The 27,451-nt window shown below is 37.4% G+C and overlaps 1 protein-coding gene across 9 annotated transcripts in view; it reads left to right on the top strand.

Moving 5' to 3' along the window:
• DLG2 (discs large MAGUK scaffold protein 2) overlaps nt 1–27,451 on the top strand; it is an 831,288-nt gene that overhangs the window by 453,396 nt on the left and 350,441 nt on the right. For all 9 annotated transcript variants that reach the window (XM_059838484.1, XM_059838487.1, XM_059838482.1 and 6 more), the window contains one exon: nt 11,841–11,891. In XM_059838484.1, coding sequence (XP_059694467.1) covers nt 11,841–11,891 — 51 coding nt within the window. The remainder of the gene's footprint in view (nt 1–11,840; nt 11,892–27,451) is intronic.

Raw genomic sequence — 27,451 nt, forward strand, 5'->3', positions numbered from 1 at the left:
TCAACTGTCCATATGACCTCTTGGTCTTTCCCTAGAGGAGAAGTTTAATTTGCAGCTGGTGCTTTTAATACTGTTTAATTTCTTTTTAGAAGCATTGTGTACTAGTTTAGAGTTGGTTTGTAAACTAAGTCAGAGAAGTGTTCTTTCATTCCCCAAGAATTTGAATTTCATGCAGAAGGACACAAATATGTTCTAGTTTGTGAAACTTTTTTCTGTATATCTTGAAATTATTGAAAGATATTCATCTTTCTTTCAAAAAAAAAAAATCAGTCTCCAGGAGCCATCCTCATGTCTTAGGGAGACTGTTCTTATCAATAAGGCAGGTTGATCAGAACTGGGCATCCTTGTTTCAATCATGTCTCAATGCAGATCTACTGAAAGAAAATAAATTATACTTGACTTTCTCCCCAGTTCCACATCTTTTTGATTTTTGGCGGTAGCTAAATTCAAGTTTGTTTATATTTTGTAGAAATTACCCTGCTTTGCTAAAGTTAAACCTTTAATATTATCCACTGCCCACCATTGGTTACACTTTCAGCACAGTTTCTTATTTCCAGATATTTTTCTAGCCATTTTTCTTTCCCTGCTGTTTCCTGGTGAAGGAAGAATGATTCAAGAAGATTGTAAGAATAGCTTTTCCTGTCACATCCATCTTTCTGCTTGGGTGAAAAGATGAGATACATAGCAATGAGTATGAGTCCACAAAGAATTTTTTCTCAGTTTAGCATCACATTGAGTCGTAGTCCATATAACAGAAAAATTCTATGTTTGCAATACGTGTGCAAGAAATTGTTGCAATGCGTTACAGGGTTGCTAAATTTGCTAGCCTGATGGAAGCAAGGCTCTTGGGACTCCATGCCATGGTGCTCAACTGGCAGCAAGGTCAGTGCTGTATTCCCAGTAAGTACACAGACAAACAGAAGGCATTTGGGTAGGCACAGGTCTGAGCAGAGCAGCACAGCAGTCAGTGTTCACAAAAACAAAAGTGCCTCCTTGTGTCCCCGTGTGTATGCATGCATTCATGTGTGTGGTGTGAAAACTGCCAGCAGCTGGATTTGGATACTTGGTCAGTTCAGGAGTGCTGGCTCCAGAGCCTTGCTCTTCCAACTGCTGGCACCTGATTCTGCAACCCCTGTCCTGCTGCTGGTACAGACTCCTTTGCACAAACCAACGCACACACACCCCATGTGGGACTCTGATTCCACCTATAATGGAGCTGAGACACATGGTCCATGCAGTAGCTGGCCCTGGATCCTTGCCCTTGCTCCTGAACAGTGAAACACACATACGCACACTGAAATGGGTCTCAGTCAATCCCTGGATCCTAAAATTTCTTGGGCGGTTGCCTTTGATCCCTTGCCCTTTCACTAGCCAACTTCTTCCCTTTTCTTATTTCCAGTTACACATACGCACTCCAGCTTTCTGACTGCTTCACCTCCTCCCCAGATAGCCCAGTTTGGTGTTTGCAGGCAATCACCTACTTCTTGTGGGCACCTTCATGCACTCCAGCTGCTGGTACCACAGACACAGAACCCCTTACCCAAGAACATAGGTAAAAATGAAGTTTAATAGAAGACGTGACAGAAGATATTCTGCAGGCACAGGGCTCAGACAGGGAAATGAACTGACCAGACTTGTCTACATGTGTCTGGCCTCCTTTATCTACTTACCCCTCTGTTTTCTTGTACTTCTTCCTCTCTACTTCTAAACCACATCTATTCTTCCCTTTTCCACACCTTTTTATTCCTCACCTAAACATCTCCTAAGTCTTGTTGCAATGCCAAGATGCTTGTTCCCTGCATCCTGCCAGTGTTCCAGCCCCACAGACAGTGATGTGCTCCTCAGGCTGCAAGGTGCCCCCCAGCTGACCCACAGTTCTGGGTGTCACCCTGAGCCAGGGACTGAGGCTTTCCTGGCAGAGGAAAGGTCTCTGCCAGGGTATCTCCACCTGCCCTTGTACCTCTCTGCTCATGGGTGTGTGTCTGCAGCCTTGATGGGCTGATGGCTCCTGTGAGGAACCCAGGATGAAGCAGAAATAAATTTAATCATGAAAAATAACTTTTCTGTGGAGGAGACATGCTGGAGCATGTACAGTGTAGCAGTGGCAAGTAAAATGTCTGGTTAGTGGCCTTGTGCAGATTGGAGCATTTGATGTCCAGGAGAAGATTTGTACACAAATTTAAGCTGTGATTGTTAATGGCCACTAACTTCACTGAGTATAGTCGAAATAAGAACTGGAATACTTTCCTCATCCCTGCTGCCAAATACTTTAGCTTTGATGTGGAAATTACAGGTTTCATTATGTCAGGAAACCTATGAGGAATGTAATGAAGATACTTCATATAACTGGTAAAATATGCTCTACTTCTGGAAAGAGATGATGAAATACTTGACATTTTAAAGTAGTATTGCGTGACATTAAACATTTTCAGAGTACTTCTGTATTGCAGTTGTGCATTTTAGTGTAGTAAAAATATTCTTAGAGTACCATATTTCTCATACCATAGGTCTTTTCATCACTGCTTACTTATAGCAAGAGAGCACTGCGACCTTTTTGTGTTGTTTTAAAGAGGATTATGTGTCAGCATTTTTCTCAAGCTTTCTTTTGGCTTCCCTCAATTCTTTAGTAAAGCTTCTCTCATCTCTGCTGTTATGCATTAATAGGTAATCTTGAAAATAACTTTTTTTTTTTAGAATACTGAGGCAATGCATAGAAATTACTTTCAGAGTTACTTTCAAGATTTGTGTCAGAAATTACATTGCTTGAAGGTGGATGAAAGTGATTTTTTTCCTCTCTCCTTAGATTTAAGTTGAAAGAATTTTTGTGAAAAACTCAAATTTCCTCGAACTGATGCAAACCAGTTTTTCCTACTAAGAAAACTTGAGAAGTACTTGGTGTAGTTTGCTGAGTATTGGTTAGCCTTAAATTGGGACTGGTGATGGTCAGTTAGGCTGCCTTAGCTTCTTTTCAGGGCTTACATGGTTAATCCCTGTGACCAGCAGTTACATCAGTTTTCTTTCCTTGAGCTTGGGAGTAGGAGCAGAAAACCACTGATTTTGTCTCAGGCATTCAAAATGTCTTCTTTTTTTTTTTCTTTTCTATTTTTTTTTCCCTGCAGCAAAATTAATTGGGTATGAGGGAGCTGTTCTGCTGTGCTTTTAGTAGTAGAGTGCAGAGGGCTGTGGCTCCCTTCCCTTACATACCCTAAAGAGCCTTCCAAAATTTTAAGAGAAATAGCAAATCCTTCTGCTGCTGTAAAAATACGTGTAAAGCAACTGAATCATGCATAAAAAGCTTGTCCTGTGGAATCCATATTGGTTTATAAACATGTGTGTACTTTATGAGCGTGAATATTCCTTATTACTCATTTTTACTATTAGTGCAGGCATTTTTTTCACTCTTTCAGGGCTGCTTCCTCCTGCAGGTGAAAGTACATCCACAGATGAATAACTGCAACTTCAGTTACACAAGTACAAGCCCAGTGACACCAGTGGGATTGCGCCAGGGCTACTGACAGTAGAGTTTAGCCTTCAGTGCCTGTGCTAGAGTTAACACATAAGAACAAAAGAACCCAAAGGAATTCATTGGTTGCGATTTTTTTTTTATAGGCAATGGGGTTAGAGAGCAGTGAAAGGAATATTAACTCTCAACGCTAAACAAAAGTACTGGTAGACAATTTTAGGCACAAATATATGAGTCAGAGTATGTTCCTGTTGAGCAAATTGTAAGAGATTAGATTATGTTGGTTGTTTATTTATTTATTGAGGAAATGTGCTATGCCTATTATGCCTATTACATATATTTCATTATATAATGGCTGTATAAACATGTCAAGGATACCAAAGAATGAAGTTAATTAGCACTGTTCTTTCCTTGCCTAAAATTTTGCCAGTTAGTATGCTACTGATTTTTTCCCTAAAACTGAGAAACACTGTATTACTCATGTTTAAATGAATCAAACTTAACCCACATGTAATAATTTCTGCCTTTTAAACACTTAGTTACCAACCTTTAAAATCAAATTATGCAAATTGAAGTATTAAACATTTTTTAAAATTACCTTTTAAGTCCAAATTGACAAGTACTTTATAATCTTTGTTGATGAAATAAGGTCAATCAAGCAACAGCTATTTTCCATTTTTATGTGTAGTGTTTGTGGAATGATAGATTACACTAGAAAAATAATTTCTAGAAATATCTGAACTGTTCAAATTTTGTGAAAGGTTTGATGGATTTTCTTCTAAATGTGAAATAGAGCAGATATAGAAGAACCTAACAAACTGAGTGTTTATGATAACTCAAATATAACCGTGTCAGCAATGGCAGAAGCACAGAAGAAAATAAGAGGCAAAGTGATTTTGAGCTTCTGACACTGTATAGTAAATGACCTGGATTGTACAAGAAAGAATGTAATTTTGTGGGAAGGAATTGCTGCATCCAGTTCTCTGGAATGTACTGTTTCAAATTTCTGCACTGATACACATTCTAAGTTTAAGATACAAAAAAGTAAGAATTTTCATAGAATCAGACCTGTTTGGATGGGACCTTAAAGATCACCTAGTTCCAAATGACCTGCCATTTTTTTTAAGAAATAGTTCTTTTTAGGATGTGAATCTTGGAAGTCTAGAGTTTCCCCCATGCGGTCAGTGGGCAAGCAGGTTCTCAACAATTCCATCCAAAGACTAAGACACATGGCGTAAATCACCCCCCTTGATTCTTCTCTCCAGTACCTGTAAAAAAAACCCCCAAAACCTAGATCACTTTTTAACTTGGATAGCTACCCTTTAGACAGGTAATATGATGGTATATCAATTTCTTTTAGCTTAGGAGAGAAGGTTCTAAGTGCCAAAACTGAACTGTGCACTTTTATTCTTCTGTTAGGACTAATTTTATATAAGCTGGAAGTGCTAGCCTAAACAGAATTCACACACAGATGTAATTTCACTTCCATTTACTGTGAACCCCACTTGAAATCACGATCTCTGCTTTCATTTGCTCCTGCATTAGGTTTATAAATCTAGGAAGTTTGTGTTGAGTCTGCATTAGCTATATAAAGTGCTTACACTTAAAATAATGCTTCCATCAAAATATGGACAAAACAAACAGGAGGTGAAAGAAAAATTGGTGGCTCATTGTAAACCTCATAAAATAATAATACCTTGGAGAAGGGCATCCAAAAAATTCCTTTTCATACTGTAGAAAGTGTCAGCTCTATGGCGACAAAATAGCTAAAAAGAAGTAAATCTAAATTGTTGCTGAATAGAAAAAAAGACTATGAGGAGTGAGGACAGGGAGTAGGGGAAACCAGAAAAGAATCCCTTATTTTGACAAGGTCTTGAAACCATGGTAAAGCAGGTGAGGCATTGGTGGAAAGAATCAAGGAACATGGAGTGTGTGAATGGCTTAATAGGAGTCATGGGAGAAGATTACATTTCAAGTTTAGTTGGAAAAGATGAGAAAGTAGAAAACTAATCATGAATAATGCTTTGGATGAAGTGGGATTAGGTAAAGTAAGTTTAAATTGATATGTATGTGTGTGTGCATCTGTGTGTGAGAGGAAAACAGAACAAATTTGGAAGGTAATAAGAAAGGAGAAAAAAACCTGAAAAGAATGAAAATCAGAAAGCAGTGGAGGCTGACTTGGAGACATGAGAAATTGTGATTACAGCTGGGGGATTGTGATTCAAAGTAGACAAGAAAAAAATGACTGCTCTGAACAAGATATGAGAAATGGGTAGAGTAGAATAAAATTGCAATTTGGGAATCAACCAAAGAGTGACAATAGTTACATGCTAGACGAGTATTTTCTCCAAGGGAATGAAAATAAGAAAAGCCAGGGTAGCAGTGAGGAAGGCAGAAAGAGGAAAGGGTGGATATTGTGACAATTATTGGAGAAGAAGCTGAATAAAAATTAAGTCCTGAATGATGTAAGTGACATCTAAAGAGGAAAGAATGAGTGAATGTAGTACCCTTTGAGCAGGGTATGAGTTAATCATGACTGCAGATCTTTGCAGGTGTTGACCAAGAGCTGGATTTGTCTCCTTGGAGCTCTGCTAATTATGTGTTGAGGGTAATATCTTCCCTAAAGGATGTTCAGTGACTGGTGAGTGCTCCCTAGGCTTCTGTGGAAGGATCCACAAAAATCTATTCCTGATAAACTATAAATTTCTTTGAAAACCTTTTGGTTTTTTTACTCTTCATTCTTCACACCAGAACAGTCATATTACAACAAGAAAGTTTTAGGTTATGGTAAATTTTTGATTCAAAAATTTAACATGTTTGCCTTGTTTCCTAAAGGAAGCATGGGTAAAAAGAAGAAAATGGGCGTAGTTATGCACTGTAATTTAAAATGGATGCGTAATATCTCACATAAATAGACCATAAAATGCACTCACTCACTTAGATAAAGACTAGCATGAAAAACTTTCTGGCAGCCTTTTTAGGACAGCTTGAAAATGCAAAGTCATCACATTTGAAATCAAAGAAATCAGGAGAGGGTTTTCTGTACGTTTTTATTCAGGAAGAAAGGAAACTTCTAACGATTTTGGAAAGCAATATCAAAAGAACATCAGCAGCTTTCCTTTGACAACTAATAAGGAAATAACCCAAATCTGACGTTGTCAAAGGGCTAAATAAAGATCACTCTTCAGCTTTTGTGACAAAACAGAAATCGTGAAAGGCTATTTAATACTGTTTAGATACCCAAATGAGTTTGCTGTTTCTGAAATGTAAAATAACATGTTCTAGTGGAAGATGTCCCTTCCCCTGGCAGGGGGTTTGAAAATAGATATCTTTAAGGTCCCTTCCAATCCAAACCATTCTATGATTCTCTGAGTCTGTGACCATCTTAATTATACAGCCAAGTGGAAATTTCTGAAGGACAAAGATATCCTGAACTTACTTGTACAACAAGAATTTGGCAATCTTGTATTCTGCTGAGGTTTGGGTGATGAGACAGCTGGTGAAACCATGTAGCCAAAGGAACAAATTTTGCACGTTGAATGAAAATTGGTGTTAGGGTAGTTATCTTCCTGTGCATGTGAAAGCAGAAGTAGAAGCAGTAGTCTTCTTTCTTTCAGTTTTCTGAAAAACAATACCCAATTAAATATGATTGAAATGAGTTTTGCTTGAAATAAAAGTCTACAGATGTGATTTTTAGGCAAAACAATCTCTTCTTGAAAATAAGACTTGGTATAACAAATGGCTCTGATGGCAGTTTTTATTAGAAAGGATAGGTCCAGGGGTTTTCAAATCTTGGAGTTGAACAAAGTTATGTTTTGATTAGATTGTTGCCACCATCATAATACAGTTCTTACCACTGAAATTCATGTAATGAAATATATATCTTATTGAGTGGATGCAGTTCTAGTAGGGCAGAAGTATAGCAAGAAAGAATTCTGCAATGTTTACTTGTCAAGTGTAAACAAGTCCATCAAATCAAATAATTGCAAAAGTAAAATAAAAAGAGTATCAAATTACAGTTGTTATTATGAGAAAAAATCTTAAAAAGTATTAATGAAGTGGCAGAATATGTGTCAGAAAAGGAAAACCCTAACAGAATGCTTGTCTTAAGGATTTTAGGAATTTAGCATAATCTGTAGAGCTGATTTTTCAGTAAGGGACTACTTCAGCTGCTTATGTCACCCTTAAACTGCATTAGAAAAACTTCCTGAAAAGTCACATAAAGGAACAAACAAATCTGAGTTTGTCAGGTCCTTACTTTGGCATTCTGTAGGCTGGGCTTCAGATTTTTCACAAAATTGTGTATAAAAACCTCTCCACATGTTTCTTATTTCTCACTCTCCTGAAAGTAAGTGTCACTGAAGATGAGTAGTGCTTCCTTCTTAGAGAGGTAAGTGAACTCTAATAGCAGAGAAGTTTGCCAGGAAATCTCTCTTGAATGGTGGAGCCTGGATAGTTACCCTAATGTGTCTCCTTCTTAAAGACATTTTCTTGTCAAATGTTTTGGAGAGTCTTCTAGAATAACAGGTGCTGCTGTAAATGAAAGGCACTGTTACCTTGCCTTTGTTTGGGGGTTCTTTTAAACATCGGCGCTTAATTAACTTTTGGTAACTTATTCAAGAAGGGCTGTGCATTCATTTCGCTCTGGATCGTGAACATATGTAAGGTCAGGAGGCTGAGAACTTTCTTACATTGCAAGAAGGCCATGCAGCAGAGTTCCTCAAAATTATCTAAAGATTTCATGGGCATGTGCTCCCATGTAGCACTTTTACATTTTGTCCTGGTCAATAGTATCTTTTTTCTTCTGCTGGAAATGCAAGTTCCTGGATGAGACGTGTGTTGATTCCAGTTCCCGTGCCCTGGAGAAGGGATGCAGTTGGTTGTGTCCTCCCATGGACTTCATCCTGTGTACCACTTACCCACTGCTGCTGTAGTCTGTGGCCCCTTGCTGTCACAGGTGCTGTTGAGCATCTTCCTTAGAACAGTGCACATCCGTGTCCCAAGTCAGAGACAGAAGCCAAGAGCAGTGTTTCTTGTCTTTTGGAGAAGGGGAAAGATTGAGTTGTTCCTTGTGGATATCCTTATAAGTTGGGCTTGTGGGAGTAGTTGCTGGATATCATGCCAGGCATGTGCTGCCAGGTACAGGCGCAGACAAGCCTGAAAAAGCAATTGGAAAAGCTGCTAAACCGGAGATCCGGCCTTTCAGTGGTGTGTAATTACAAAAGATATACGGCATCCCTTAAGCAGAAATTTGTTACCAGTTTATAGCCAGGAGAAATGCAGAGAAAACAGATTTAAGGCAAGTGCTCACCTAACTTCACACATCATTTTTAGACTCTCTTTATATATAGTGAAAGGAAATGTCCGGGCACAATTCACCTTACCTACCTGCGATTTTTAGCGGAGGATGAAATTAATTAAGACCTTCACGTGCCTGTTTTTACTCACTTAAGTACAGAGTTAGATGACTACCTCGCATTTCAGCATTAAAAATGTAAATTTTACTTGAGATTAAAGATATCTGTCATAACAAGCTTGCACTGCGGGAAGCCGAGAAAGACTTTTTCCCAAACAACCAGAAAATGCTGATGGTTTCTTTGATTGTGGAGAAGAGAAAACTGAATGAAAATGTTTGTAATTTTTCATAGTTATCTAAAATCATGGAGGCTCTAGTACATTTTGCTTTCTGTTCTTGCTGCAATCTGATATAAAATCAGGATTAGAAAATACATGCAAAGAGGGACACAAGAGTAGGTTGCCACTACTTGTAAGAAATGGAAGTTGCAGGTTCAGACAGCTTGCTGGTGCTTTGACAGGCCAGAGACTGTCAAGTTGAAATGTACAAAAACAGAGGGTATGTCCATATGCCGCTAAATGAGAGCACCAACAAGCCAGTTCAGTGCTGGAGCCATGATTCTCTTTCTGCTTAACTGTTGGCTCACTCCTTGGCCATTTGCTTCCAGCAGGCTCCAGACAGAAACAGCCCTAAGCACTGAGACTTGGCTGAAAACTGACTGTAATTTAGCAGTGTAGGTGCAGCCAGAGAGTCTAAATGTGGAGTTAAATGCTGTTAGCAATGAGTGGTACTGCATAAAGAAACATTCCACCTGCCTCAGGTGGGTACAGTGTCTTATTGGATTCTTTAAGAAATAATTGCATTGGTTTGCTGAGCAACCAGCAAAACAAAAAGGGCAGAGAAAGATATATGCAGACATGTATGTTTAAATAATAAAAGGAACTGGATAACGATCAGCTTTTTAATTCATATCACCCCTGCTGCTATGGAGCCTGATAATGCATCTCTGCTGCAATTAATTTTGATTTGAATTGAAGGCATTTTCAGAATCGCCACTGTGGATGACAATAGAAACCCCTCAGATGGTCATAAGCAAGATATCGTTTGTGCGCAAATACAAATTGAGTATTCAGCTTGTGTTTTCTCCTTTCATCTTTCTACAGAGGTTGCTCACTTCTCATATCCCTCTTTTTCCCATTTTGCTGCACTAATGAGTTTTTAATGCAAAGGAAAAGCGATTATAAGCAGTGAAGCAAAGACAGCTTTATAGAGCAAGACTGAGGAATTGAAGGCATAGATCAGAGCTATCCACCAACCTGAGATGAAAGAGAAGCTCATGAAAACAGAGACATATAGATAGCTTTGATTTCATTATCATTAGACAAGAAAGGACAAAAAATGGAATAGCTATAAAGATCTTCATATGTAGTAAGTTGCCTATATTAACAAGAGAGTCTATGCAGGAAGCATTAAAGTGATAACATTGGTCAGGAAGACATCCTGTACTAAAATTTTTTTTGTTCATCTCTGGTGTAAGTGTAATGTGATGTGATTACCCAATCCTAATAAAATAAAAAGCCCAAATGTTATGTACGTATTAAATATTATATTAATTGAGGCTCTGTTTTCCTGCAATTGATAAGCATGAGTTGTTTGTTTGGACTTTTCTCTCTCTTTCCTTTTCAACACAGATTCTGGAGATTGTATTTCTGCTACTAATTTCATGGTTTATCACATCTTGAATTGTAAACAAATTAAATAGTTGGTGGATTTTAGAGGAAGCTTTTGTTTGGCAGATACATGTACCTTGTTAAAATAGTCACAAGGGAAGTACCTAATTACATTTGAAAGGTGCTTGATGAGATAAAGAATGATTTATATACAGTGTTTTATGCTTGCAGTTAGGAATCTAATACAGAAAATTAGCAGTTGGGAGTGGGGAGGAGTGATAAATGTTCATGTTTTTAGAAATAACAAATTTGTTCCTCCAAGATGAAGTCAATCCCAATCCTTTCTTTCAGTTTAGGTATTTTTTTTCATTAAGTATAATTTAAGACACTAAAGCAAAGCTATTTTCCATGGCATATCCCATCATTACAGAAACTGAAATAGCATGATTAATAAATTTTTCTTAATATTTTTTTTAAAGCAATACTTTCTGGCCAACCAAAAATTGCTGACTAGTTGTATGGAAGTGATGCTTTGAAATTCTTCTGAGATTTTAATGATAGATATCTTTTCATTGCTCTGCAGTTTACCTGCAATACAGTGAGCCTTTGTAGCTTTCTCACATGCTCTACTCTACCCATTTAAGAAAGGAGAAAAGGAAGAAAGGTATGTTAAGTGAGTTGCCTGGAGGGACAAAAGTAATCCCTGTCAGACTGGAACAAGGTTTTGGAATACTGCTTAAATCAGTGTCATCTCTTCAGCTGATAGATTTCTTGTCCAGCACAATCTATTTTGGTGCTCTACATTTTGTAGCTTAATTTATTTTGACACTGGGACTCAGCATAGGAATTACATTAACATTCTGTGCCTTTTTGCCATTCAGCTGTCTCTTGCAAAGGTTCTCTGTCATGTTCTTGCCCTAGGTTAATATAGTAAACAAGCTGTATTTCAGTGTATGTATCAGTGAATAATTTTTACAAAAGTACTGTGAATTTCCTGTCTGGTTTTGTATTTCAATGTAAATTGGAGCTGGTAAGACAATGCATAAATAATTTTTCTTCAATTGTGAGAATATTAGAAGCAGGTCTTCTATTTTGACTTGAAACTATTACCTTGGAAACTATTTAAACATTGGCACAAAGTCCACAAAGATGTTTTAAAAAATATCAGTCTTATTATGTTGGTGATTTTATACTCCCATTACATTCTGAACTTTTACTATTTTTGGTTTATAGGCTTGACTATGTATCCCCAAGACATAGGGGAGTTAAATATTCACTACTTTAGAACTCCTCTGCTCTATGGTGAAAAATATGTTCCAGTAAACCAATGATACTGGAACAGCTGTACAGTATGCCTATGTAGTTACCTTCCATGTGATTTAAAGAATTTTCTGGTTTTTTTTTTCTTTAGGTCAATGGAACAGAAATTGAATATGAATTTGAAGAAATCACTTTGGAGAGGGTACGTACAATTTATTATTTCTTATAGGAAAAATTTAATCTGAAATAAAAATAATGTGATTAATTATGAAATTAAAATAATGTGATTAATTATGAAATTAAAATGAAGTTAAGAATAAGTTTCTTAACATTTTGAATAAAAGTGTGTCCACTGTTTATTCTAAACTGTAAAAACGTGAGTGCTACAACAGGTAAGACTTTCATGCTATTAAGAAGTTTATGGTTTAGCTACTTGTGTTCAAAATTAGTTTCTTTCCCATAACTCTTGTCAGTGCTTAGTTGGGTGTTTGGTTATTGTGAAGACCCTCTATGACTTAGTAACTCCCTTTTTAGTTTGTCAACTGGAATTGTGGAATGTTTTCTCTTTAAAAATCTTTGGTTTCCTGGCACACGTGCATGATAGCGGATGTGTAGTGTTATACTATAAAAGATGAATTTCAAAAGGGTTTTTAATGTTCAAGTGGCTAAATAAAAGCTACAGACCATGTCTGTGCTTAAAAGATGTGCTGACTCAAAGGCTGAATTACCTGAGCCGTAATCAGGGCTTGCAGTGAAGGCTTTGTTGCAAAGCCATATGTGCTGTACCATGTCTCCCTGGATTTGGTGTTTTTCCCTTGCCTTTTGGTTATGTAGCTGTTGTCTTACAGTGCTGACTTTGTCTGACACAGATCGAGGCCATATGGGCCATGTCGGGTGTGAGGAAGAAAGCCTAAGCTTTGTAATATGTCATAATGCTTACAAAGGTTTCTAACAGATGCAAGAATGTCATTGCTGAATTCCTTTAGTGTTCTACCAGCACCTTGGGAATATGAAATTTTTTCATCTTGAAGCACAGTTCATCTTCTTTCTACATAAAATGATTGAATGGAAGGCCAGATTTATCAAGATATGATTGATGCCATGTGAACAAATGCCTGTAAGGGGCAAGTTACCATTAAATTAGATACTTAAATGATGTAATTCACTGCACTTTTTCTGCATAGTATATTTTTAATTGTCCAGGATAATGAATTCCATAATCATTAAACTTAAGGGGCTACAAGTTTATGCTCTCATTGATTTGCTCTCTCAGGCAAATTATGAAAGAGCAATGTATCTTTTTATCATAGCCATCTTCATAACAGATTACATATAAGGTTATAGGCACTTTTCCTCTACTGCCTCCCAACTTACTTGCTCATCACTAGTTATTCATTGAACTAGAGTTTCCAAAGGTCACTGAACAGAAAACAGAACACATGCCTCCTGGGTGATATTTTGAAAAGCACTTTATTTTTAACAGATGTGTAAGTTATCAGTGTACATACTGCAGAAGGGATGTGATTTGCATCTCCTGTACCTGTCAGATGTGGATAATTGGTTATTCATAGTGCAGTGTAATATCAGCTAAAGGCTGAACAACAATAGCAAAAAGAGATACAGATCTTAATGGACAATGTTTCAGTTGTTTTCTTGATGATGCTGGATCTGTGGCTTCTGATTACTACTGCTTGAAATGTTCTGTCACATATATCAGTGTTTTGTCTCAGAGGCAGGGTACTGTGTCTGCTGGTTTTTGTGTGAGATATAAAACACAAGTGATTGCCTTTAAATAGCTGTCATTTATGTCAGCCTAAAAGTGTTTTCTGAAAAGAAGACATTCTCCATGTTGATTACCCATTTTCTTCCACAAAACTGCTTTTAGAAATTAGAGGGAAATCATCTCTCCATTTAATGGCAAAGCTGCAAAATATATTAAGATTTCTGCTTTTGAGAGAGAAAAATGTAGTTTGTCCATGTCAAACAGCTGGTAATAAATTTTACATTTTGGTCCAGTTATTCAAGTCACAGAATTCTGCATTGCCAAAACCATCAAAGATTTTCTTCATGAAATTTATCCACATTTTTAAATGGTCAGTATAATTAAAAAATTTTAAGATGTGAAAATAGTGTATTAAGGAAAAAGCACTCTTAGTTGCCTTTTTTTAAATGATAGAATGAAAGGGGAGGTGGTAAGGGGCTGATTAATTCAGAGTACTTCCTAGTCTCTATATACATTGTTAATTTAATTATTAGGAGATCACCTTCATCCATAGGTGACATGGATTTGTGGGACCTATTCCTGAGGAGAGTTACTGGTATTGGTATGAACCTTGTCCTGGGGTGAAGAGGTGTCCCCATCTCTTGGGGTAAAATAAGACTACTGTGTGCATGTTGGCAGAAAGTGTCCAGTGTGGAGCTGGAGGGCAAAGATGCCAAGAGCAAACTGTGCTAATGGTCTGGTGGGAAGGACAGTGCAGGGCTTGCTGAGCATCGCTGAGCTGCCCAAGACCATGCTGGTGCACCAGGAAATTGACTCCAAAGTTACAGGGGGCTTTTGAAGAAAGCTTTAAAAAAAAAAAAAATCTCTCTTTGAAATACTGTTATTCAGTTGTTTCTATTTAAAATGTTGTGCCCTAGTTTGCTGTTAAAAAATACTTGGGGATTTGAGATTAAAAGACTTCAGTGAGACTTGACATAGACAATTAATTTGAGGCAGATCCACCTTAAATCTGTGATCAGTGGTGCTTCCAGGAGTACAAAGAGGTTGTAAGTACACCCCTGTCAGCCCTCTCTTTAGTGGGTGCTCTTATCCTTTTACTCTTCAGTTGTGCCAGCCACTCATCAGGTGCCTTCACCAGTCTCTGAGCTCACTGTTAAATCATTTAGAGCTCTCATAAGAACACACTTGAATAATAGAGTTAAGAGAAATCAAACAAATTCTCTTATATGGGAAAAAAAAAAAGTTTAAATTCCGTGACATACTTCACAGAATGTGTGAGATTCTCTGCAAACTTACCAGCATAAAATACAGATATGGGTGTAGACTAATACTTTGTGATTCATAAAAAACCTACAATGCGCAAGTGCATACTCAGACAAAGTTCTTAAAAATAAAGTATTACCTTGATCTAGCTTGAATATTAAATACACTTTAGAAAGGAAACTATATAAAATAATTAATGTTAGTGTAGTGATGTTAATCTTTCATTACTGAAGGACTTAAAAAAACCATACCCAGCACTCTCAAGAGGCTTATTTGCATTTGTAAATCAGTGGTCAGTGTAAGGGATTATCAGTCTCTGGTACAAAGCATAAGCAACTTTCCTTAGCTGGAGGAAAGTTTTAATTGCTTGACTCCTTGTACAAGTGCTATGCTTGGACACAGATGCTAAAGAGAGAATTTTAGTAGAGGTTGGAATATCAGGCAAAATAAATCCTTACCCTGAAGAAAAGTTAAGAAAGACAGTGGGTCACTTAATGATTCATATTGGATTCATGCTGAGTTCAACATCTGAGTTCAGATCTCAGAACCTTTTTGCTCATCTAACCTTGCCTGCTTTCTAGATGTTGGACAAAAAGAGGACATTTATGATTAATAGAGCTGTTTTCAATAGACTTTTTTCACATTTGGTATGTATTTTCATTTTGTATCTGTATAAAAGAATGCTATTAGTTTTTGTGAAATAGACTATTTGGAAAAATCAATTTCTTTCAACACTGGAATTAAAGACATCTAGTTCCCAGTGCATTTGCATACTGAGATTGACTGACCAAGGTCAGTCAGTCTGGAAAAGTGGAGCTCTGACTGAGAATTTTGCCAAGGCTGAGACATGAATGAAGGGTCTCTATTTCTTTTTCTTTTATACTCCTGTTAATTTTCTGGCCTGTTGTAACAATGCAGGTTACACTCAGAATGTGTCTGTTTTTTAATTAACCATATAGTTTTACAGAGTTTTTAGGAACCTGTTGTTTTGTTTCCTCCTCACGTTTTTAGATTTCATTGCAATTGTCTATTGTCTCACTCCAGCTGAGGGTGTGACACAGGTATGAATGCTCATTTAGCATAATTATTTCCTTAGAAAACCTGGTTTAATATATTCATAGAATCACATGAGTAAAAAAAGAGTAAATTCTCAATGATGATTTATAATCTTAGACTGTGTTGTGTTAACTCTGATAAGTTTAATTCTGTACCCAGCACAGGCTCTGGTCATTGGAGAAACTAAGAAATCTACTCTGTCTCTTCTTTCCTCTGACTTGAGAGTTCAATGACATCCAGCACCACCATGAGTAAATTTAATTTTTCTACTTGGAGATTATTATTCTCTAAAAGTTTGGGTTTCTGCATTTCAACAAATTGAAGGACTTATTCAAATCTTAACTAGAAAGGCTAAAATTAGTCATAGGTGACCTTAGATTAGCTCAGCTGGTTAGAATGTGGTTCAAAAAACGCCAACACCAAAAGTTGTGTGTTTCATCCCTGTATGGGCCAGTCACCCAAGAACTGGACTCAGTAATACTTGTGGGTCCCTTCCAGCTCAGATTATTGTGTGAAATTATATCTTAAAGGCTAAAATTTAAAAATCCAGAGGAAGCAGTGGAAAAACAAATCCTGGTATATTTCAGAAAATAATTTATTACAGGCTTCAGCTCTTAATTGCTTTGATACTTGTAAACCTAAGAAATAATCACTACTGTGTTATTAGTCATTCTTTTTTCATCACTAATTTCCTAGATGAACATGTAGAAGTTTTCAAGGATATGAACAGCTGGAACACTGAAGAACAGATAGTATTGAATGACTCAAGTATTTTAATTTGACTTGATGTCTTATTTTTTTATACCCATATATATATATCTTGTTTTTGTAGAGATCACAACATTATAGAACAGTTTGGGTTGGAAGGGAACTTTAAAGGCCATCTAGTCCAAGCACCCTGCAATAAGCAGAGACAGCTTCCCCTAGATCAGGCAACTCAGAGCCCTGTCCAACAGTCTCTTGAATCTTTCCAGGGATAAGGCATCCACAGTTCTTCTGGGCAACCTCCTCTAATATTTCATAACCCTCATTGTAAAAAATGGCTTCTTTTGATGTAGGCTAAATCTACCTTTGTTTAGTTTAAACCCCTACATCTACAGGCTCTTTTAGAAAGAAGTCTATCCACATCTTTCTTACAGCCCCCTCTAGGTACTGAAAGGCTGCATTAAGATCTCCATGGAGCCTTCTGTTATCCAGGCTGAACAACTCCAATTTCTTTAGCCTGTTTTCACAGGAGAGGTGCTTCAGCCCTCTGATCACCTTTATGGTCTCCTCTGCTTTCAACAAATTCACATCCTTCTTATGTTGGGGTCCCAGAGCTGGATGCAGCACTCCAGGTGGGGTCTCACCAGAGCAGAGTAGAGGGGCAGAATCCCCTCCCTTGATCTATTGGCCATGCTGCTTTGATTGCAGTCCAGGATACACTCAGGATATGTCCAGCTTCTCACCATTTGCTTCTCTGTCTGGGAAAAAAGGTTTTCACTATTAGTCAGTAGTGAATCCTCTTTCTGCCTTTTTTTTAAGGTCTTAGACAGCAGTTCATGCACCTATATGTTTTGACCTCTCAGGACTGAGGCTGTAGGACACCGCAGTGCTAGGAAAGTCCTCCTTTAATTGTTTCACAAATAACAGAGTGGAAGGGAGTGGTCAAGAAATGGCCCCTAGGAAAAGGTATTTTAAAAGTTTAAGAATCTATGATATAGATGCCTTTTTATAGTCCACAGTGCAAAAATCAATATCAGCCATCAACAGCCCCAGTGGAGTAGCCTGGCCTCTTCCAACAGAAGAAAGTAAATCTTTTAAAGCGAGCGTCCCTCAGGTACCTGATGAGCTCCACCAAACTTAGAGTTGCTCTCTGTTTATTTTTGTAGAACTGTAAATGATTTCTTTACACTTGAAAGCATTTTCTGTGCCCTTAGTACATTTCTTCTTTGATAGGCTTTGCCTGCTTGCTTCCTAGGTGGTAGTTACTCTTGCAGCCTCAGATAAGTTATAATTCACAGACAGAATCCTTCTTATTGACTAGTTTATGCCAGATAGATAGTAGAATGGTGACCTATAGGTGTTTATTGCTAGAAAGTTCACCCACAGGATTCTTTTTTCCTGGAATTGGCTTAGAAGAAGAGGCAGAAGTGTTTATTTATAGTACTGAGTTATCAGTAAACAGAGAATGAAAATCCCATCTTTTTCATAGTTGCTCAAACAATTTGAAATACTGATCCCTTGTGTATCCATATAGAGTCTCTGTAGTGTGTTCCTCTGTGTATGTATAAAACAAAGTTCTGTGAAATAAGAAATTAAGAAAGATCCTTGAAAATACATGTGTAGTGCATGCAATCCCCATGCAGGAGATTCTGTTGTGCATTATAATTCCAATCACATCTTAGTTTAGAGTTGAGACTGATGGTTGGTTGTGTTAGTGGCTGTTGTTCACCTTCAGGGAGGCTTGTAAGGACTGGAGAGGCCAGGCTCTGGCCCCTGAATGCCATGGCTGAAGCAAGGTCTTTGTTCTTTCATCTCTTGTGTCTTACCAGATGTTGCCTTGATGTGAGGCTGTGCTGGAGCGATCAATGAAAGAAACTAAAGGGGTCTGGTGTGAAGTCCTGCTAATGGGACACTGAAATACCACGTCAACATTTTCCAAAAAAACTGCAGAGTTTAGTTGCTTTAGTTCAATGACCTAAATTAAGATTCTTTGGAAGAGTCTGCTCACTTTTATTTTTTTTTCACCTCAGAGCAGCCCTAATTTGGTACCTAAAATATAACTAATCACTGGAAAACTTTTTAGAGAGTCATTGTGCTGGAACTATTCCTGGTTGTAAAGGTGTACTACATGTCTTGTGGGGAACTGTTTCACCAGTGCGTGGTAGAGGTACAAAACGTGCCAGTCCAGAGTGTGCACGGAGAAGCAGGAGAGCTGGGGAGAGGGTGGGCCCTACCTTTGAGAAGCAGAGGCTCCCGCCTGGTGTTCTCAGTGTCATCCTCCACATTCAGTGTCTGGGACTGGAAATCAATAAGCCCACATAACTGTCTTACTGAAGACTATTGAAAGTGAAGACTAAGAAAAGTGAAGGAGCAGCTGTCAGACATTATACCCCTCTTATAAGTGGGAATAAACTATTTTTATTTATTCTTATTGCTGTTAGCAATTATATGGCTAAGGAGCATGATGAAGTAGAGCTGTTGCAGCACTGATAGTATCCTGAAAAGAGTGACAGGACTAGGAGGACTGGTCTTATCTCCACATAGTGATATCTGGACTGCTTCAGAATACATGCTGCCAGAAGAATTTGAGATATCCAGGGAAAATGCTGAGAAAGCCAGTGGCTTTCCCTTGAACCTTTGTTTATAAGGGAGATTTGCCCTGTATTTCACCATTGCTACAGCTGTGCAGAGGGTACATCCTTTTCCAGCTGTGTAGTGGCAGCGCTTCACATCCCAATAGGCATGATAGAAAATCTTCAAAGCTGTGAAAGGGGAGACAAGGGAGAGGGAAAGGCTGTAAGTGAATAAGGGAAAAAAGCCCTGCTATACTGTGCTTAGAAAAAGAAGCTGAAATAACACTTAGGATTTAGCTCTCTCTGGGTGCCTATCAAAGAAATTGTTATTTTCTTATTATTTTCTTAGAATTCTGCTTTTAAATCTAAATGTCTGAAAATTACTTCATGGATGCTAACTTGGATGAATCAGAATGGTGTATTTCTTTGAATGTATCACTGAAATGCCATTTAAACTCCTCTAAGGGCATTTTTTTAGTGAAGGATGTCTGCACCCATGCATGTGTGATGACTTTTTATTTAAAAGTGAAAAAATACACAGGATTTACACCTGATTACTCAAGCTTTCCAAGGCAAAGAATAACTGTATTACTATGGATTAATTAGGCTTTTAGTCATTTGTATATGTAATTTTGAATGTTTATGTATCCACTGATTCACATAGTAATTTCTGAGTATTTCTTCTGAGGGATTCACAGTTTCTTTCAATGAGTCCTCAGGTCCAGGGAAGATTAGGAGACTTCTTTTGTTAAGTGAAAAACTTTAAATAACCAAATATTTTATTACAAAGGCTCATGATGACTTTTTTTTTTTCAAAATAATTTGAAGCTTTAAAGAATGCTCAACCAGACAAAGAAAACTGGAGATTGTTTGCCTTTTTTTTTTTTTTTTTTTTAATAAAAGTCGCTTGACACACTGAGCTGTTTTGTTCCCAGAGGATTAAATTTCATTCTGAATCACAAGCCTGAAGTTACTTAAACTCTCTGCATTGAAAACTCGCAGGGAACTTGTTCAGGGAGAGCATGTCAGTAGAAAATACAGACCCTAAAAAGAAGACACTAACACAATACTAGAAAGTGTTCTCAAAGTGACAGCGACAAAATAAATCAACTCTAGGCAAAAGATATATTCTATATCAAAACTGAAGAATAGTTGAAATGTTAATCATCTTTTATTTAAGAGTTCTAAACCTACCTTTGTGAGTGTAGGAAAAAAAGGATTCATGTTTATCTCTGCTTGAATCTTATCCCTTTAACTGTGCCAAGATCACCAAGACCTCGATTTACCCATTATTTGAGAAGTTACTTTATGCAAATCGTAGCTGCCTCGAGGCAATGTTCTGCTGCTGATTCTTTTAAATTATTATTATTATTATGTTGACATTTTATTTTTCAGGTAATATCACCCATTTATTGCTTTTCTCTCATTTCCCAACTCACTCACTCTCAATATATAGCTTTCAGGGAGTAGTTCTGCTGCTTTTTTTGTATTATTTACAACTTTCCATGAAAATTGCCTTTTCTCCAGATGAACCTATTTAAGATGTGGCCTTTCAGTCTATCTGTTGTCTGTAGCTGAAGTCCAAGCTTTATGTCACTTCTGTTTGGTGTTTGGAAAATGAGCATCTAATGGAGGCAGTTCATGAAGCTGCTTGACAGTGAAGTCAAATCTGTAGAATTCTGCAGTTTCTGCAAGGAATACTTTGGTGTGCAGTAGATAGTATTGGTCTAAGGGGAAAAAAGCTTTGTACTATGAAACAGGGCTGCCTTTGGTGCAGTATCCTAGTCCTCCATTCTGATGGAGAAGAGCAAATTTCTCCCCTCCAGCTTAATTTTGGCCAGAAATAATTTTGCAGGAGCTTAAACCAGATGTAAGGGTGTTCTCACTGCTTGGATTGTGTCCCAATTTTCAGGAAGCACAAACAAATAGGTGTTATGCTTCACACAGCTTGACTTTTCCAAACTGGCATAAACTGGCATTTTGGATCAGGCTGCCCAGGGAAATGGTGGAGTCCCCATCCCTGAAAATGTTTGTGTGGTACTTCAAAGTATACTTCAGAGGGAATGGTGGTATTCAGTTAGAGGTTGGACTTGCTGATCTTGGAGGTCTTGTGCAACATTGATGACTCTATGATTCTGTGAAAAAGCCTGCTAAGAGAAATCAATCCAAGGGTACCACCCAAGGAAGCTTGAAGTGTCTCACCCTGTGGTACACTGCGTTTATCAGTGCTAATCACCAACAGGCAGAGCTGCCAGGGTAACTTCCAAATAAACATTCCAGTTCTGAATAGAAGCTTCTGGAGCACTCGTGGACAGTACACCTAAAAAATCAGTTATATGTATGTCTGAAATGCTGTCTTTTTCCAAGAAACTCTGTTGTAGGAAATGTAGTGTAGGAAAGTCTGTTGTGGAAAGTCTATGTAGGAATCTTTTTGCAGAAACTGGGAAAGCAGTGCAGAAAAAAAAAATATGAGCTACAAAGCATTGGTTCGACTCAGTCTTCACTTAGTTTTGCAACTGTCATTGGCAAATAGTGTGCAGATTTAAAATACATACATTTAAGTAAATGGGGAAAATAAACCTCAATTTACCAGTAGAAAATGACTCATTCTGGAGATGATAATAATCACCTTGCAACAAAGATGGTCATTTTCGAGGCAGGACTTTAAAAAGGCATCTTTGATGTACTGGGTTCGTCTCTGAGGGAAAGTAATGTTTTTCATTGCAGAAAATTGCTTTTCATTTTTGTTATAATTTAGAATCAGTTGTAATGCATAAATTAGGGCTGCACAACATTGAGGAATCAGTATGCCATTTTGGTAGGGAAAGGTATTGCAAAGATGTAGAAGAATAAACAGAAAAAAATTGCTGGAATACCCAGACTGAATTCCACAACTGTCATTGCTGGGTAGCTTAACACGTTATTCCAATAAAAATTTTTTTGGATGCAGCATTACAATTATTTTCTGTTCATATGCATTTGTATTTGTAGCAATCACAAGGTCATTTTTCTTCCAATTAGAACTACCACTTATAGTTTATCTTTGGCTCTCTGAAGGGAAGAAAAGCTTTTCCTTAAGAGGGCTAAGAATTTATCTGACGTGCTTTTTTGCAAAGCAGTTTTGCAGGAGCAATGGCCCGCTTTGTAGCATGTGAAAGTTCTTGGAAATTGTATGTATAGACTGTTTCATCTCAATTGTTTCCCTGTGTTTAAAACTGAAACTAGATGTCAGATGGATCAGGGAGTTCCAGGTATGTGAAGCACTAAGTAGATGAAAAGCAATTGCATGCTGCTTATGCATGTTTTATATTGCAAGATATTGCTTTACCCTAAGAATTTGACCTAGCTGGTGAGATGCAAGCATGGCTGGAAAGTCACCTTATGCAACTTAAAGTGATATATGAATTCTGACTGAATTCTATGAATAATTTATTTTTTGAGTGCTTTTTAACTTTGCAGAGTTAATGTTGTTCCACACTTCCTGCACCTCACCTGCAAAGGAGAAGGGAGCCCCTGGTAGCAATGTAATACAAAGATTGACATTAACAGAGACGACACTGTATAGGGGGGAAAAAAAAAATCAAACTCTGCACCCCCCCCCAGGAAAAAAAAAAAACACTAAAGTAAATTTTGGAATGATGAGCTTGTAACTTTAATCTTTGCTAATGTTGAATAGTGTTTTCAAGTGAAAATGTTTCTCTTAAGTGAGGAGGACGGTCAGTGCACTTTGTGTTTCCTTTGTATTTCATGATGGGGAAACTTGCAGCACAGAACAGGCCCACTGTAAAAATAGCATGAAAACACACATCTGTTGGGCTCTGTAGTTTGGTAGGCTACTTCTTGAAGGCCACTTTGAAAAGTCCACGGTGAAAAGTACCTTATTCCATTGGTATCAAGGACCTTAATAGTACTACAAAATTTATGAAAGTTTAGGAAATATGGGAAAGAAGATAGCATTTTTATACTCTTCTAATGTCTCTTGAATTTTTAAGATGGCTAAAATATGTGCACTTTCTGCTTGTCCATTTAATATTTATTTAGGAATGATAAAAAATATTTGACAAATAGATATTTTTATTCAATTTCCAAATCAGAAATAAGACTACATCACACAGTGAGGTATTTTTACCTTTTTTGGTCAATAAACATATAATAAAAGTAGCGAATATTGAAATCTTAATTGGGTTTTTAAACAAGGAAAAATGCCGTACCTATGCATTAAATGAATATGCATAGAGATTTCATATTAAGCATTGTCATGGGACATCTAGAGATCTGTTGTTATAATTCAAGTGGGAGGAAGGCCTTTCTGGAAGGAAGCTTAGAAAATGAATATGGCTTTTTTTGGTGTACTCGTTATTATGTGGCTTAGGGAGAAATTATTGAGTTAAGATTGTGTGTGTGTGTGCAGACCTACAGTACAAAAGAAAATGTGACTGCTGCATTGAGCTAAAGTAATAAAGGCCATTAAAAATCAATGTGTCCCCTGGTTTTCCAGCTCCCAACAATGCTATTGCTCATCTTTCCCAGCAGCAGAGAAATATCCATCAAAACAGGCTTAGAAAAACCATGATCTTCTTGAAACTTCAGCACTATTTTAACTAGGTGGAAGGAAATCAGAGAAATTCAGATACAGCAAGGACTCAGTCTAGCGTAACTGAGTGTGAGTAAACCCCAGAACTATCTTTAATTATGAGCATGAGTTAGGCCTTGATTTTCCAAACTGATTTATAAAGGAGTTGGTTGAACAGCATCTGCATCTGTTGTGCTGAGTTTTCAAGAGGTGTTTGAGTGCTGAAGAAGGCCTGGTGATGTTTAAAAAGGGTAAATGGATAGAGTGATTGATCACAGTGTCTGTGTAGGTTAGAGGAAAAGGACTGTTTTGGGTAAGACACAGGTATTTTACACTGGCTGAGTCTGAAGTCATGCATTGAGAAAGAAAATGCAGCCTGTGTATGAAACCAAGAACTCTCAAAAGCAATGAAACTGAAAAGAAGTCCTGGGCCTTCTTGGCTGGTCATCAGCCAAGCACAAATTTTTAGTCCAGTGTTGTAACCACAGGTCTGGTGAAGACCTAGAGTGCATAACTGGGAGCTGTAGAATCAAATGGGTTTTGGGATGTGGAAGATAACAGGAATTGGCACCTGATGTGTAAAACTTTTGTAATTTTTTGCTTAATTCTACCTGAAAAAGATACTGATAACTGAAGTGTCTTTAGGGCAGATCTTGTGGGTTATTGTGACCTTGGAAAACACATTTAATGAGAGGTGCAGGTACCTTCATCTTCATAAATTTATTTTCTTGGGGGACGAAATTAAGAGGTGACTTGGTCAGAGAAAACATACATTTAAATGAGAAATGACCTTTGAGAGAATGTTCTTCATCCTATCTGGAAGGCAATAACAGGAGCTGATGGTTTGATGTTGAATTTAGACCTGTTCAGTCTGGACACAAATATGTTAATAGGTCAGCAATGGCAAGGGAGCAGGACTGGATGAAAGTTTTAGGAAAGGCAGCTGATAGAAAAGAGGAAAAAAAAGAGATCATAATAAAAGTACTAAGAAGAAGATAACATTAATGAATTCAGAAAGGGTTGTCAAACACTAACTGAACTGACAAAGGGCAAAACAGACATTTTGGGAAGGACGAGACACAGCAGGATGTCAGTGGTGAAGATCAGGTTCGGCCGTGTTGGTGTATATATGTGACAGAGATTGTGGCATATTTTTAAGGCATACTAAATGCTCTAAAATTTAAGAAGGCATATTAAATGCTCTAAAACAACATACCAGCCTTTGCTGCCATCCTTCTTTTACGACAAGGACAAGACATTAAGTAAGGAAGGCATTAAAGCTACAGTTTCTGTTTGAAAAATGGAGTTCTCAGGGAGTGCAAGGAGACAGATGTGTGCTCAATTTCTGTAAGGGTGGAAACTGCAAGCGTGTCCTGGCTTTCATCTCCTTTTTCCAGTAATTGCTCTTCTGAAGAAAGAGACATTGTGGAATTAAGTGACATTTTTCTCCAGAGAGGATTTAAGTAGGTCCTATAGCCTATATTAGGCAGGAGTTCAAGGTAAATGATCCAGTTGTGTCCTCTGTCTTAGATTAACTTTTAGGTATTGATTATCTACTTGGACATAATTAGAAAGGTTTTTTTTTTTTCCAAAACTGTATTTGTAAATTAAATATATTTCTCTCCTTGTTCTGAGGAACAGACTGTTTCAGGTGCTATAGCACAAGCACTGCTGTTGAATGTTATCATTTTAATGGGGGCCAGAGTCAGTAGAGGCCAACCCCACAAGTTCTTAATGTTTACCAGATGATACATCAGAGTGCCATCAGTGGAAAACATTCTTCCATAAATGGAGGCTGAAGAGATTTTAATAGGTTAATTGAAACTTTCAGGAAAAACTGTCTTTAGTTTGTTCAGGTCTGCTCACAATTTAGTGGAGGAGAGATAAAGTATAACCATAATGTATTTATCAAAAGTACGTGCTCCCTGAAAAAAAAATGCCAAGAAAAAGTGGTTGAAATAACACTTGAAATAAACAAAACTTTAAATGAGAATAAGCATTAGACAAAAGCAGCCTACATGAAGAGGAAATAAAAACAGTGACAGCTGTTATGGGACACAAATGAATGCTTTGGAATTTGTGAGATTTTCAATCCTGTTATATTATTCTGCTATGCTTAACAAACATTTTGCTTTTATTGTATTATCTCAGGTAAATCTACTCTCTAGATACCATGACTAACTACCAAAAGAGATTTATAGATACAAAAGCTCTTGGTTCACTTACAAACAGAGTTTATCTATGAAAAATACAAAAGTCAAATTGAATAATGAAGCACTACAATGAGCATAACCACATTAACTATTTCTGAACAGAAATGTGCAATACACTGACAGTTCTATGATGCTAAATTTAGTCAATATATTCCAGTATACCACAGAGTCAATGTTAGTTTGAGGTTCATTGAAAAGCAACATATTTGAAGTAAAACCATGTCTGAAGTATCAAAAAAAAAAGCCTAGTTGTCAGGTGTGCAATGAAAAACAAAGTCATGAAAAAGTTGATAGGAAACAAATGCAAAAAAAGCTCCAAACCAGGTTGGGTTTAGTGCAGGGGAATTTTAGATTGCATATAGATCTACAGGAGAGAAAGGGTTTGATGAGAAACTGCATAGCAAACCATTATTTTTAAAAGTTGAAAATGGAACTAGAACTGTAAGCATGATTGCCAAAATAATAATTTTATCAAAAAACCAGTGGGCCCAAATCCTTTCTCCATCTTGAAATTTTAAAAATATTTTCTTAAACAGAAAATACCCTTGAAAATAATGCCAAGAAGCAAATGCTTCTATTTCCAGTGATGGTTTTTATTTTGTTCTGGTTTTACCTTTATTTTATTGATGCCCTAGCTTTCAGAGTTCTTGAAAATTGGTGATAATTGCTCTCTTCCCTTTGGAAAACAGAACTTTCTTGATGATGTTATAGTGTAAAAATTGCCTATATAATTAAATTTAAAAATAAGTAAAAATTAATGTTATGCCTTCATGAAGATATCTGGTAAAGTGGTTATCAGAATTAGTGAGTGTTGATTTTTTCCATCAGGTATGAAGGAAAAAAAACAAAGTAAAAGAAACAAGAGGTTCACAGGATAATGTAATCAAGAATTCACTTCTCCACATTCAGGAGAAAGGGAGTAGTCACCTTTTTAAGGTATTATTTGTGTCTCAGATTCATACAGGGACTCAGATGGCCTGAACACCCACATAGATAAACCTCTGAGAGAGGACCTGACAATTTAGGCACTACGGGGTCTGTGTGCGTGTCCAAATGTGCTGCAAATGAGGCTGGGCATCTTCATTCCACTCTTGTGCTTTCTTGGAAGTGCTGCTGCTCATAGATCACCATCACTTATCTTTCAGCTGGCACCACTTGTGAACACGATGTCCCTGAGTGTGGAATGGGCTTAAGAAGTTTAATTGCCCAGAGGTTCTCTGAACTTGCTCATTTATAGGGAGGGGAGAATGGACATGTGGTAGTTGTTACTGTCTCACCATTCAAGTAGAGATATGGGTGATGAAGGTCTCCTTAATCTGGGGAGGAGCTATGAACACAGTTTCCATTTCTTAAGAAAGCACTTTAGTCCTCAGGTAGCTTGCATCCATAGGATACTGAGATACTTGACTCTTCCTTCCAAAGGAGCAAGTGGAAAGAAAAGCTACTGTGGAGTCAGAATTCCTGATTTTGAGTATCAGGAAGGCAATAGATTAGAGGGAATTTGTTTCTGTACCCCAAGGATATTGAATTTTCCCAAGAAGACTGGTAATTTTTAAAGGGACTACGAGGATATTTTGGATTTTAAAAAGTTTTGGTCTAAAATCTACGTACAACACTCAGTGTGAACTCAGTGAGTGGGTACAAAACTGTATCTCA

This window comes from Haemorhous mexicanus, chromosome 2 (assembly GCF_027477595.1).
Source record: "Haemorhous mexicanus isolate bHaeMex1 chromosome 2, bHaeMex1.pri, whole genome shotgun sequence".
NCBI classification, from domain to species: domain Eukaryota; kingdom Metazoa; phylum Chordata; class Aves; order Passeriformes; family Fringillidae; genus Haemorhous; species Haemorhous mexicanus.